This window comes from Blennius ocellaris (genome assembly GCF_963422515.1).
Source record: "Blennius ocellaris genome assembly, chromosome: 8".
In the NCBI taxonomy this organism is placed as follows: domain Eukaryota; kingdom Metazoa; phylum Chordata; class Actinopteri; order Blenniiformes; family Blenniidae; genus Blennius; species Blennius ocellaris.
The window spans coordinates 8,666,350-8,681,348 of record NC_137657.1 but is presented as its reverse complement, the minus strand read 5'-3'; the positions used below and the strand labels follow the sequence as shown (position 1 = coordinate 8,681,348).

The 14,999-nt window shown below is 41.3% G+C and overlaps 1 protein-coding gene across 3 annotated transcripts in view; it reads left to right on the top strand.

The window, feature by feature from the left end:
* The window catches only part of fhod3b (formin homology 2 domain containing 3b), an 88,771-nt gene that overhangs the window by 51,243 nt on the left and 22,529 nt on the right, over window positions 1–14,999 (top strand). For all 3 annotated transcript variants that reach the window (XM_080501628.1, XM_080501627.1, XM_080501629.1), the window contains one exon: window positions 1,982–2,087. In XM_080501628.1, coding sequence (XP_080357754.1) covers window positions 1,982–2,087 — 106 coding nt within the window. The remainder of the gene's footprint in view (window positions 1–1,981; window positions 2,088–14,999) is intronic.

Below are 14,999 nucleotides of genomic sequence, written 5' to 3'. Positions count from 1 at the left end.
CAGCTCCTAAGATTCACACACTTTTGCGAGTGTTTTATGCCAAGGAAACATAATACAATCTGTCTCTGAGACTCTTTCCAATAATGCATTGCGGTTTTTATGAATGCTGGAATGCAAGACAGTGCGATGCACATATGCAACATGCACAGGTTCACCAGTGCACACGTGCACGCCGGTTCTTGGATGAAGCAGCGTTTGCCGGAGCCAGAACTTTGCAGCTGAGAGTCTGCTGCCTTCGTGGCAGCTGTGCAGCGTTCAGGTCTGGTCATACTTCATACGCTGGGCCGGGCTCGCGGGCAGCCGGCCGCTGAGGGGGAGGGTTCACTCACAGTCAAATGGAAAAGAGAGCTACAGACACTAATGCAGGCCCAAATGGATTAAAATACCTCGACATTTACAAGACGAGCGGCTCTGGGAGATGTGATTTTGTCAACATTCGTTGTTTTGCTATAACCCGGTCTGATACTAAAGTTGCTTCTCTGTGTCAGAGCTGTTGCTCGCCGTTTCTTGAGCAGACTCCTGTATATTTAGACTCTTGCCAAATGACTGGAGTATCCATCACAGATCTATGGTAAAGATGTTCTGGAAGCACTTAAACTTCCTCCTGGGAGAGAAGAAGCCCTGACCACCCCACAGTGTTTATTGCTGCCTTCCTCTCCTTCCCATCTCCACCGTACAGCGCATCAGAAAATGTTGAAACCTTCAGAAAGCCTCACGCCTCGGCCTTAAATTAAAGAGTCATCGACAGGTGTGAGGGGATGCAGGTGGTTTTGCCATTAAAGCCGCTGAGCGGGAGAAACAACGGCAATCTGTTCATCCCATAGATTACAATGTTTTCCAACTTTTATCCCACTTAAATGTCTTTGGGAAACCCACCAACAATGTCCTGAGTACTTCTTACCCTCATAGCTTGTTTTTAACCAGTTACACCAAGTCCTTACTTTAATCACGACCAGCAGTTTTACCCACTGTGAGCATTAAACACATAAACATCTTCTTTTACTACAATCCACATGAGTTCAATCACCTTTTCCTGACAGATGGAAATGATTGTTACAAAGATTACACAAGGATGTGTTCAGTGTAAATGAAAAGGATGCCTTTACAATTCCCACTGCACAGTAAAACAAGTATTTGGGCGTTTGAATTGGCTGCAATATATCGCAAACGGCTTTTTGACAGTTGCAACAGAGGGTTGAACAAATATTAGGATGAGCGTTGAATCCAGTTAAGTCGGCCAAATTGACTCATTTTAGAAAACCTTTATCTGTCTGATGAACAAATGTGAACCGATATGAAGAATTGAGTGTTTGTGCTTTCTTTAACGCCCACTATATTCAGAACGCCCACTATGTTCAGAAGGCAATGGATGAGTCTGGCAGCTGGATGGGACATAGATATAGTCAGGAAATAGCTCAATTTGCAAATTTCATCAATGTTTAACTGTCCAAAAATTGTCCAAAATGTTTTACATTTACTGCTTTTCAGTACATATCGACAAAAAATTATTTTAGGAGATGCTTTTTTTATGTTAAGATATCGCAATATCGGTAAATAACAATTATTGGTATCAGCCTCATTTTTCATATCAGTGCATCCCTGGTGTTTGAATTACATGTTGGAGAGGCACTGAAGACTGGCTAAAAGTTCCTCAGTCTTGGACACATTATATATCAGAAATCAGAAAATGGTTCATCAGTTTGAAAGACGATTAAATGTCGCAGATGATTCTCTGTGCGTCCGTCACAATATCGCAAACGTTTACCAACAGAAACATGTTACCGCCCATGAAATGTAAATTCCCAGAAAGATGATTTAGAACAATCGTCTCTCAAAAAGCTTGATACTTCCCAATAATTCATTGTTGCCACTGAATTGAACACCTGCTCGGTTGTGTATGTTCAGTTGTACAGAAAACACGGCTTGAAAATGTATTACTTGTCATATTCATGATCGATTCTGATTGTTTCTCTTTTCCCAGGATGACAAGGACCTGGTGCATGAATTTGTGGTGGCCGAAGGACTGACGTGTTTGATAAAAGTCGGAGCTGAAGCCGACCAGAACTACCAGAACTACATCCTCAGGGGTGAGAAATGCTGTACAACTGCGCGGCGCTGCTCCAGTAAATCAGCAGCATTCTTTCCTCATCCCTCAATTTACAGCACGGGGATGTTGTTAATCAATCCTGTAACACTTTCCTTTCCATACACTGCACCACAGCCACATGTGTTCATATAAACTATGGAAATTGATGATTCCGCTCGATGACCTGCTCACACTCGCACGCTTTAAAACACATAAACAAACTGAAATGTGTAGGTAATGTGAAAATTAGACCGAGTAGAGCAGCGGCTTAATTTATCTGTCCCATGTTGGTGAGGTGAAGGGTCGTATGTGTCGAGGTCGAGGAGGGGCAGGAACGGCGTGTTCGGGGACACGGCTCTCGCTATGAGGTCGCTTCTATTTAACCGTCTGCTGTGAGGAGGCAGGTCACACATGCTTAAGTGTCTCATAAAGAAACCTGACAGGATGTTACAGATCGTAAAATCAATTTCCCCGCACCTACTTTTTGACTCTACTTTTTGTTTTTCTTTCACTGTGTTACCTCACTTTTTCATTTGAATCTGTTGTACTTGCAGTTTATAAGTACTTATTAGGTCATTTTCAAGCTTGAGTCTGGATTTTTTGGTTGGAAAAAAAACAAACATTTAAAGGTGACCTAATATGCTTGTTTTAAGATGTATTTATTATTGCTGTGACTAAGATGTACTAGCCTTTGAAAGCCCCCTTACGTTTTTCAGCCCCATATTCACTTCCAGCTCTGAACCAACTTGTTTCAGCGTTCGCATCTTTAAGGTCTTGTTTATGAGATTGCCTTGTTGTCTGATTCTGATTGGTCATGTTTTGTGATATTAAGATTGCTAAATTGGAAAAAAAGAAAAAATAAGAAAGGGATGATGAAAAGATGAAAAAGATTGTTTAATTGGTCACATACATATTAGTACAGTGACGCAATTACATATTAGTACGTAAGATTCAAACCTAAAGCTTCCAGTGACAAACCACTCCCTCTGCCATCAGGCCACCAAAGTGTTTGTGATTTTACACCAGCCTCATAGACTTATACTCTGTTACTATGATTGGAATTATTAAGAAAAAGCCTTCATGAGCTTCCTTCTACGACTCAACCCTGCAGTTAAACTTGATGTTAATATGGATAACCTCCAACATAATACACCTGGAGGCATGCAAAAGTAAATATTCATCTGTAAAAGATCATTTTGTTGTATTTTTTTAATTAAGCTTTGGTGGCATGACATCACTTCTTTTGTCTTGTCACTTCCTCTCTGATTCCTCCTTGCTCATTGATGAGCTTCACTTCAAACCAAAGAGCAAAGGGCCCCCCCCCCAATGCCGGTTATAAACGTGAAGGTGACCCCTGGCTGGACTGCCTCTGCAGTCTGTGATCCTGAATGTCTGTTGCTTCGTCTCAGCGTGGCCCATTCTCTGACTCAGACGGGCAAATCAGAAGGGTTAAATGGTGAAAACATGACGGGGGGAAGATAACATCTGCCTTTTGGAAACTCCAGATTCGGCCACATGTAAGAGTTGTTAGTGTCACTGTACTGTAAATGATGGGACCACTCTTCATATCTGTTCACTCCCACGTATTGTGCCATCCCTTTTTTTCCCCCTTTACTTTCCAAAACTTTGCTAAACTTACATCTGTGTGCATTCCCGCAGCCAGGACTCTTTTCATTCCTTCATGTGCCAATTTATTGCTTCATCTCTGCAGACCACAGCCCCCCCCCCAAAAAAAAACCCTTGTGTATCTCTTCATCATCATGAGAAACTAAACCAAACTACAAGTCTCCCAGAAGCCCCTTTAACCTGTTTCAACTCCTGACCTAATTTTCTCCGGCCCGGCGGAGGAAATGTGCAGCGTAGTAGATCACCCTCCCCCGTGAGCCATGTGTTGGAGAACACAAGCCGAGCATGTGCTGGAGCCCAGATGCGCAGGTCACAAATGTATATAGATCTGGCTGCTTTACTGTTGATGACTTCCACGAGGAGCTATGTCACCAGAACTCCCTAGAGGGGAGTAAAGTAGTTCCCTGAAACTTTCACACGTGCACACAGAGAACGACGGAGAGAGCCAACCAACACCAGTAATTGTTTTTGTATTCAACTAATCACTTCTAATGTGGGCGATTTTTGTATTTATTTTTTGGTAACTCTAATGTCTTTCAAGTTTTGCTGAGTGAAAAAAGTACCATGAAGAATGTGGCTTTGAACCGTTCTATCTGGTGTTCATTAAAAATCTCCTGACGAAACAATCTTCCGTGAATAAAAATCAATCTTACGAGTCTTTTTGTAGTGGAAGAAGGTACGGTCACATGTGCAACCCAGTCCGCATGCCTTTGACATGTTTCCAGCCTTAATGTATTATCTTCGTTGTTCATGCAGCTTTTCTTGTTCTCCTACTTTTTTTTTTTCCCACTCGAAGCCCCGGAGGTGTCTGTGGCCAGTTAGTGATCCCTCAGTAATGTGGGTACTTTGTGGGTCTGGCTGTTTGGGGGCCAGGCCCCTTCATGGCCCCTCACACCTGGCTCAGTGGTCTTTCAGACTTCGCTCCTGAGAGAAGGGATCTTTTTTTTTTTCTTTTTTTTTGGCACAGGGGAAATCTTGTATGCCTTTATCACCCCGTCAGTATCAAGGGTGTGAGGTGATGCATTTAGAAGTGCCTGTGCCATCTGGCCCTCCTGTAAAATCTTATTTAGGAACTATGGTTGGATATGGTTAATTAGTCCCCATATAATACTATCTATCCCCCCTTCTTTTCCCTTATTCATCACTTTTTTTTTTTTAATAAAAAAAAAATCTCTTGAAGCCAAAAATCTGTGGTTGATGAAGTGAAAATCTGAGCAGCGTTTCATAATGTGTGTTTTTCTAGCTTTTCTCAAACTGCGACTGTCTCAGAGGCTTCTTAACTATCCCTTCTTTTTCAAATGCGTTGCCATTCATCTTCATATTTTCGACTATTTTCTAAAATGTTTGGCTCTGTGTCTCCATGTGGAAAATGGATGATGTCTTGTCTTTGACTCCAAATATTTAATGACAGATAAAGGAAATGCTTTCTTTTAACACAGAACAAAATTCAAAAGGAGTTACAATAAAAATGCAGTCAAGTCAATAAATCTGTTATAGACACTACATTCAGGACTTCAGACAGTCTGTTGCGCTATTTTTATGGACAAAAATGGAAAAAGAACAGAGCATATCTTTCTTTGTTCCACAGCCTGCCTCATAACATAATCAACAAGTAATACTTTAAACCTCGTGGGTTATAAATGACTAAGTGAAAAGGAAAGGTAAAGACAAAACAAATGAAAGTAAAACCGCATCCCAGCACCCTCACATTCTTGCTATTAGGTCTCATTACACGACAAGCTTCTAAAAAGGAACTTTATGGGCTTCCAGGGAGTGTAAAGATTTGTTTGGGGAGTGATGAGACGACACACAGCCAGGAGTCCCATGCTGATCCCGCTGGTTGTTTTCAATGTCCTATAAACTAACAGGATTCATGCTACCCTAGAAAGTACAATCTATTTAATGGTAAATTTTTTACGATCTTGAACACAAAATCACTTACTATTGAGTGACATGAGTTGTTTATTAGAGCTGATGAATATACAGTATGTGAGAGACTCACAGTGTTGTAGTGATTAGCACTCGCAATGACAATACCCCCAGTTAGTGTGTGTGTGTCGTAAATACTTCTTTAAAAGTAGTGGAGTTAGATAAGACACTAAATATGATAGTAGTTAGTGTGCTGGATCAGCGATGGAAGTCCTAGAGATCAGATGCCAGACAGACGCATTCCAATAGTGAGTATCTTGTTTTTAGGTTTTATGTAAAAACCGTCATATGACACATTTTACATTTAGGTGTGCAGATATGAGAAAAAAATAAAAGACATGCAGCACTTTCCCACTCCAAGCTTCTTTGTGTTGAATGACTGAAGAAAAACAGATTTATGAAGGAATGACGATAATAGAAAAGAAATCCCAGTAACAAATGTCCTTTTGTCTTTCACCCGCACAGAAAGAGAGGACAGATCTCTTGGTTAAGGGAAGCAGCGGTGAACTTTAAATATAGTTCAACATACCTTGAGATTGGATTAACACAGTAATTTATTACAAAAGACAGAAACACTGGCCATGTAGAGAATCGCCTTATACTTAGCCGTTAAAGCAGCTGAGGATAAACGCGCCTCAGGTCAGTCGAAGAGCAGAAGGAAGAAGAAAGATCCACACAGAGCTTCCGCCCGATCAAACACGCGCGCTGCTAAATCCCCTCTTCCCATTGGCCACCGCTGGAAGGAGGCGTAAGCAACGTGCTCTCCTATTGGCGGACCTTCACACAGACTGAACAAACTACGGTACCCATGATGCATTTCGGCATTTGTCCATCATCTACAGCTCAATAACAAAACAGTCCGCCGCCATTTTAACAGTTTGAATAAGTCCATGCAGGAAGCGTCACAGTTCGGAGGTCAAAGAAAACGTCATAACTCTAACACAAACAACTGTGATAAACGACAGACAACAACAGAGAGCTCATCAAAATATTTGTTCAAGGTTGAAAATGCATCATAGGTAATATGTTTGAAATGTGTTGCTGTTATGTTAGGGGTAATGATGAGGCATCACTTCAAATATGTGTTGATAGAAAATCTTCAGCTGAAAATAAATTCTGACACATCGAGCATGTGTGCAAAAAACAAAACAAAACAAAAAAATGTTTTGTCTATCAAGCACCAAATAAGAGTTTTGAGATTTATGTAGTTTGCATAAAAACAACAAGCGTAATGAGTAACGAGCTAATGGAAACTTGATGTAATCTACTTCTTACATATACTATCAGTTTTTGACGCCGTACCATGAATTGTGCACGTTACCTGCTTCCAAAGTGATAAAATAAAACCAGTTTGCATCAAGTTTTTTTTTTCAAACTGTGATTATGAAAAAGATCCCCAGGGAACCAACCAGGGAGATGAGCTGGAAGAAACAAATCACAAGATTTTTCCAGGATCTTTGATCTCTTTTCAGAATGTGTAATAAATACACTGACAAAACGTAACGGCCATGTTTAATTGGTTTACCGAGAAAAACGGGAGCGTCATGCAGAAAAGGGCAGATTATAGACGAACCAATTACAGTCGACTTGAAGCAATTATTCTCCGCTTTGAAATGTTCGCCGTTGACATTCCTGCTCGTATGCCATGTTTTCAGCTGCACTTTCTCTGTGTACACTTCTTCAGGGGGCGCACCGTCAATGTCTCCACACCGCTGTTGACAAAACACTCGCCGTCTCTAAGCCTCGGCAGAAACAAATTGGAAGTGAAGCTTTAGTTTTTAATCTATGGAATTCCTTAAGAAAGACCCTTGGAAACATCGCATGAGTTATATTCACAGTCAGAAGACTAACTGTTATGATACAGAGGATTTACATGCTTGTGCTACTTAGTATTGCAAATTTATAGCTTTCACAGATGAGGAGTTTTGTAGTGACGAGTCAAGAGGTATTACTGTATGAAATAAGTCGTGGCCATATTTCATCTGACGCTTTTATCTCGTCCTCTCTTCCCCTGGACGTCTTACCGTGCAGCTCTCTCCCCTGCTACCGTTTTATGCTCTCCTGTTTCTCATGACACGGCTGTTATATTGCCATCAGTCGAAGCGCCCTCGCTTCCTGCTTTCCGCGGGGTGGGGGGGGGGGGGGGGGGGGGGGGGGGGGGCAGGGGCAGATGTGCTCGAGTCAAGTGTTTCATTACCTCTTTAACTGTCTGAGGCTGGGGATGGTGCTGCGAGTACCGTCTCTCTCTCTCTCTCTCTCTCTCTCCCTCCAGGTCTGTCACACTGCAGTTTTAACAAAGTTCCCACTGCAGCGGAGACTCGTGACACTTTTTTTTTTGGCAGAAGTCATTTTTTTGTCCCTCCAGCAGCATTTCCCAGTGTATTGGCATCCGATTTCATATATGGCACCACAGTAATCCAGATCCATGGACACACATCTGTGCGATGGCTTTCCTAAGTGCCAAGACTGCGTGTGTGATCCAAAATGTACTTTAAAGAAAAGAACATTCGAGCCATCCGTCCATCACTCTTCTACGTCTCTTCAGGTTGGAGCCAATCCCGGCTGACTGTGTATAGGTGAAAGGTCACCGGTACAAGGGCGTTTTGGACTGTGTGAATAAATCGAAGTAAAGAAAAAAAAGAGAGACTCCAGTATTAAATGCGACACCATCTAGCAGTAAATTAAACCTCCAGACTTTATCTCCACTGCACTGTGTCGAATGGCGACAGGTGGCTGCACCCACTAAATCACATTTCTCTGATGACTTTTCTTTAGATTCAGGATATATGATCAGTTGTCACACATACTGACATGTTTAAAAAAAAAAATATATATATATATATATATGTTCCATTACACCAGCGTTTCAGTTCTCCTAATGTGGGATCTGGATCTGTGTTTTGACTGTTGTGCGAGGCTTTGAGTGAAAAGCCAGGCACGGCCCGGTTAACAGCAGCGTTGGAAGCTCTTCTTGGAAACAGTGTGTATTGTGTTGTCTGGCTGTGTTATGGGCCGTCTGTCCTGCAGCGGAGACCTTTACGATGGCCCATCGTCTGGGTAAACATTTCCATTCTGTCTGAGCTCTGAGCCGTGTGGCTTTGTGTAAATGTGCCGCTGTAACGGCTGCTTATTATAGGTGCAATCACGTCCTCGCTTCTTTTCTTTTTTGTGTGTGTGTGTGATTGTGAAGGAATGACGCTTGGGAGGAGATAAGGTAGTGCTCCATTAATTCCTCTCGGATGAAGGAAATTTGAGAGGGAAGTGCAGGAACTGCTGACACACACATATGCGGACGGGTTTTGGAGTGAGAAGGAGAGCTCCAGGAATGCCCTTGTCGTACCAACAGAAACCTGAACTCCTGGGGTGTAATGAGATCTCATGGGAACACGTGCGTGTTTTCCTGTGCAACCTCAAACATTTTTTCCTGAGACGCTGCTACTGTTTCCACTTTTCAGTCTGAGGAACAGAAAATGATGCATCCAGCCATTATCTACAGGTTCTAATCTCAAGGTCTTTGGTTTCTTCATTTTTTGAAGGTGTTTTAACCCTCATATGCATATATGAACCCACGCATTCACTCTTTGCACATTTTGCACAACTTCAGCCTTCATCAAAAACAATTCCTGCCAATAAGAGGTTTAAACCAAAACACCAACACCAGAAAAAAACCTTTAGTCCATTGTGTGGAAGGCTTTGCTCTTTAGAGAGTGCCTATGCTATTTTTATTCATGATATTATGTCTTTTTCCTTTTTTTGGGATAGCAGAAATAACTTTGTTTGGTCAGAGGAAATTTAGGAAATGAGTGTTACGCATGGTTTCAGTCCACAACCTCTCATCTCTCTCTGCCCCACTGGCAACTTTTTGTTTTTACTTCCCATCTTGGCCTCTTTTTTTGTAAATCAAATCACAAGCTTTTACGGCGACTCACACGCTCAGTGCTGCACTTAAACATATACACGTCATGTACTCTATAGCTTTTTGAGACTGCCTGTGTCTCATATCAACTTACACAAACAGAAGCCGTTCTCAGGTTTTTTTTTGGTTAAACTTTTCGACTTGTTTCTTCCGGAGAGGCCCCACTACATCCTCCCTCAGTGTCTGACCCTCCTGGTCCTCTCATGAACTCAATTCAGCCCCACCTGCCTGACCTATATTCTGCCTCCCTTTATACATTTCCAACATCTGCCGCGGTTTTCAGCCTAAGCAAACCTGCTGGCACTGACATTACAATCCCCTCCCAGAGAATGTTTTACTCGAACAAAATTGACTAGAAAAGCCCATTATATTTTAGAGATGTTTGATCCTGTTTGTTTATCTTGCTCGTATTTTCCCATGTCTGACTTTGCAGCACGTAAACTTGTCATTTGCATGAAAAATAAATCAAACGGGTGCCGTAATGTGGGCAAGGTAGCCTTGAACTCCTGAACATTTATGTGGATTTTACAACAGATTTTCGTTAACTGGCGGCTTTTTTGGGGGGATTGAATTTAACGCAGAGCAAATCACACCGCTATTCTCTTCAGCGTTTACCACAGCTCATCTTTCAGTTCAGGTTAAAAGTGGGAGGAAGTCATGGAGTGGCTTTATGCCAAAGTCTTGTCCACTCAGAGAATGGGTAAAGTCATACATTGTCTTAAAATAATATTCCTAGAGTCAACTTTTTTAACGGCAACTAATACATATTGGAAATTCTAAATATTTTTGTCTTTTCATTCTCCTTGTATTGTTATAACCTACTCAACACTGCAGAAGTTCATGAGTTTGCAAGTTGTAGCAGCTTGCTCAGCCAAATCACCAAGAGACTCCGACCTTACTTCATACTGCCGTTCCATTAGGTGTGTTTGTTTGTCTTTTGGGGATTTGAATGGGCTCGGGCCACACAGTTAACTGTGTCAAATCCTGGCAGATGTATAGTTGGGTCTCGAAAATGGAAGCATTCCCCTGTTGTTTTACTGTATGGAGTGCAACGTAAGTCTGGCAGTCGTCTCAGTGACTGAAATTGGCCTGGCAGAGCCAGTTTGTCTGGATCTAATGGTCTGGGTGATTAGCTGACTAACAAATGCAAGGTAACCCACAAACATGTCTTAATTCACTGCATACAGTGCGAAAGCTGAGTAATAAAGGCATATTTGTACGGTAGACAGACTAAAGCCGAGCTGGAAGCAGAGACAAATCAACAGAGTCACCAAATACATTTGATTATAATTCTAATTTCATATCATTAAAAATTGACACCATACTGTGCAGCATTCTACGTGTTTTTTGAGAAATTGCAAGACATTGCACAAATAGTACATCAGGGGGGAAAAAGTGAGTTGTTTTTTTTTAAACTACTGCCTCTTAAAACGACTCATCTAATTACTCGTCATAATCTAAAACAGGTAATTGTTTAACGTAATCGCAGTTGTTATTCGTGGGAGAGCAGGATATTACTCTATTCTGAGAAAGTGGGGCGGAGAATGTGATGATGGTGAATATGTGACAATATGTGATGCATCAAAACAGCAATCAACATGGAAAAATACAGAAAAACATTGGAAAAATGCACATATTGCAATATGTGGTCTTATTTTAATGAGAAGTTTGTGGCTTTCTCTTTTCAGATGTCTTTCTTTTATAGGACAAAACCAGTGTTGTATTGTGGGATGTCGTTTTTTGCGAGAAAGAACCAATAGAAACAAAAACAATGTTAAACTGTACAACGTACCACGAAACTTTGACTACAGATAACTTGTTCCACTAAAAAGTCATTGTGTGATCCTCTGCTATTCCCAAAAGAAAATCTGTGATTAAAGCTTCTTTAATTATTCACTCGCTTCCGTGGGTAAGATCCATCCATCCTCCATTCAGCTCAGGGTCACAGGGAGCTGGAGTTGATCCCAACTGACTGAATGGGCGAAGGCGAATACGCCCTGGACGTGTCATCAGTCCATCACAGGTCAAAATTCAGAGAGACAAATAAATCCACACATACTCATATTCATTCCTGTGGGCAATCCAGAGACACCAGTTAACCTCAAGTGCATGTTTACTGTAGGAGGAAACACACACGCACGCACACATGCACGCACGCGCGCGCACACACGCACACACACACGCACACGCACACGCACACACACTTTTTATGAGAGCAATGGAGAAAGCAGTTGGTCCTAATCAGCAAAAGGCTACCATATGAAATATAACCCAGTCAGTATCTGTGAATTCCAAAATCTAGTCTTTAAATCTAGGTAATTTACAGTAAATGTCTATTATGTATCTCTTTATTAAAAGTCTTTGCCAGATCCTTCCAGAGAGGTTTAACCTGCGTGCATGACTACATGGAGTCACACTTCAAGGCTGTGAGTGCAGCTTCTGGCTAATGCATAGCATAATAAGATAAGATTGTCTGCGTTGCACTGTACGGGATGGAGATCTGGCCCCTCTCCCAAAGTCCTGGTAAAATAAATGTTGCACGCTGACAGACAGTTTGGCTGACCCAGTTTAGATCAATTCCAAAATGTAAATGAAACCAAAGAGGACAGAGAGTGGTGAGTGGGAGAGGGGCACACAGGTTTTTAGACGGAAAGCTCTCTAAGTAGAGTTTTCTTGCAACGCTTTAGATAAGCTGGTCTCTCTCTTTTTTTTCTTTTTCTTTTTTTTTTTACATCATGTATGTGTGAGTCAGCTGGCTTGTCTCAGTGCGGCCTCGCAGACCTCAGAGTGCTTCTCACCTCAGCAGTGGTCATAGTGCAGCCCTTCCTGCACATTCCTGGGTCTGTGGAAGATAATTGCTGTGGTTTATGAGAGGGAGAGGCCCTAAAGAAACACTTCCACCAGACCTGAGTTGTTTAAGTTTTTACTTCGGAGACGGAGTCCGACCTCTCCGGTCCGAAGGTCTGCCGGTCCCCTCTGGAGCTTGACATCCAACAACTGTTGTATTTACTCCTGTGATAAATTGAAAGAGTGTGAGAGTGTTGTGCAGATTCCAAGCTGCTCATTGAACACTTCCAAGTTTCCTTTATACTAAACCTTTCTTTCTTTGTTGTCCCTTCACCCCAGAATGGATAACATCTAAATTCTAATCACTGCACTTTGAAAGCGGCTCATTGTCTGCCAGCAACTTATTACGTGATATACATGCAAAGGGACCTAGCAATGTTATTGTTGTACTTTGTGTGAGACATTGTAAAGCTGCGCATGATTATTTGAATGGGGGCCCACATTTCTGGCCCCAGATCAGTGCTTAAAGTGGGGAAGGGGGAGGTTGGGGGGAGGTCCTATACAGACTCTTCTCATGCTCCTCTTATTAACCCTCCTTTAAAGTTATTGATGTCTGACTGTTGCACAGATTAAAAAAAAACAAAGCCCACAATCTAGAACCACTGTATAGGAGATCAACAAAGGTGCAACACTGGGAAGGTCTGCCAGGAATAAAAGACCAGGACACAGACAATCCTTATTTAGAAAAAGGTTCACCACAAAAAACAGAAGCGAGCCTTGACCTCACCTAAACAGAGAGTTTGATAAAGACAAGGGACCAAATGACAAATGACACACACACACAAGGAGTACGAATTAACAGGACCCAGCCGGAAACAATCAGGTCGGCATACAAGACAATAGAGACAAAAGTAGAGAAATCACAGACTCAAAACATGAAACTGGGCATGAACTTGAACATAGATATCAACCACAACATGAACTGAACAGATGAGTGCAAGTTTATGAGTTAAATCAACAGAAAGAATCACAATGAGTCATGGGGGGGAAGATTAAGCAGAATAGAAGCAGATTGGAAAGGTTCACCGATGGAGATATAAAACAGGACAATTTACAAAATCAAATACCAGGTTTTAATGTTTTAATATCACATGTCATCAAATGTTCAGTTGATGAAGAAACAGACACGGTTAAGGTAAATGTTGCATTTAGTGAATACATGATACGCTGCATTGATTCACCCAACTTTTTATAAAAAGGATCTATAAACATTGAAACACCAAAAGATCATTTTCAAGCTGCAGCCTGCTCTTAGAGCACCTCACCAACCAGACATGAGACATGATCAGCACATCATCCAGCAGGGAGGTTGTGACTGACAGAATAGCACCGTCCTCTACATTCCTTTAGTGAGAATGAAACAATAGGAAAAAAAAAACTCTTAAGCACATTTTGGGGTTTGTCTACTTTAGGCTTCTGTACAAACATCTCTCACTTCATCTTTCCTATCATTTCCTGTTCACGTGGCAAAGTGCATTACATGGCAGCGACTGCTATTGGATGGGATAATACAGTATTTATTTTCTATTCTATTCTATTCTAGTCTATTCTATTCTATTCTATTCTATTCTATGTGCCTCCACTTTAACCACTACAATCCATCCAAACTGAATGCGGAACCTTTTTTGCTGTGGGTAAAGCAAAGTTAAAGTTTAAGGAAAGTTAAACCTTGATGAAGACAACAGGATTTTAAAAAAAGTACTTATGAATTTACAAAACAGATTTTAAATTTTTCTTATAAATGTACTCCTACAAACTGCAACATTTAAAATATATCTATGATTAGAGTTGTTGTTATTTTCTAATAACCACAAAAAATAACATTGTGAAGCTCAAGCCTGCAGATAAATCTCTTCCAGTGTATAATGTGTGACCTTGAGTGTGTAAATCACACTTTCAGAGATGATCTGTAACACAAATTATCTGAAGTGCGTGTAAATCAGTTCACAGGCACGATTGTTGGAAGAGTAATTCAAAGTTTACCTCAAACTGCCTTTGACCAAACCCGAAGGGTCACTGTTTCGAATAATGAAAGGTAATTTTAGTTCTTTTGGGGTTTTTTTTCTAAACAGTTACAGTATCATTTTACCTAACTGCTCACAGAATAAATGTAGTCCGTGTGGTTTCTGGTCCTTTTCAGTTTTACATAAGTGGCCACTGGCAGTGAATTATTTCATGAAGCAGCAGTTTTAATGAATGTGAGAAAGAAAGTAATGACTGTGTGGTTTCTGGCCTGGTTTGTAACTGGTTGAATATCACATGATTTCTCTGTCTTGACTGTACAGTCGCTTAAATTCACATGCGATTCTGATTTGGCTACAAAGAGCCACTGATTTCCCCGTTGGTAACATTTTTGAAAGACGTCTTATCACAACATGTCAGAGTGATCCAAAAGTCATTTCATTTTCCGGCTGACAGATAACGTCCCATCTGTCGTCAGCTTAACATTCATGTTGTGTAATGACACTCTTAAAAGCTTCATTAAGTCCTTTTTTTTCTCACCCCTGTTTTCAGTGGACATTCCTTGAAAGAGCGTTGCACTGAGGCAGATACTGTACACAGGTGCATGTAAGAGATAACTAGAAAAAATCAGTG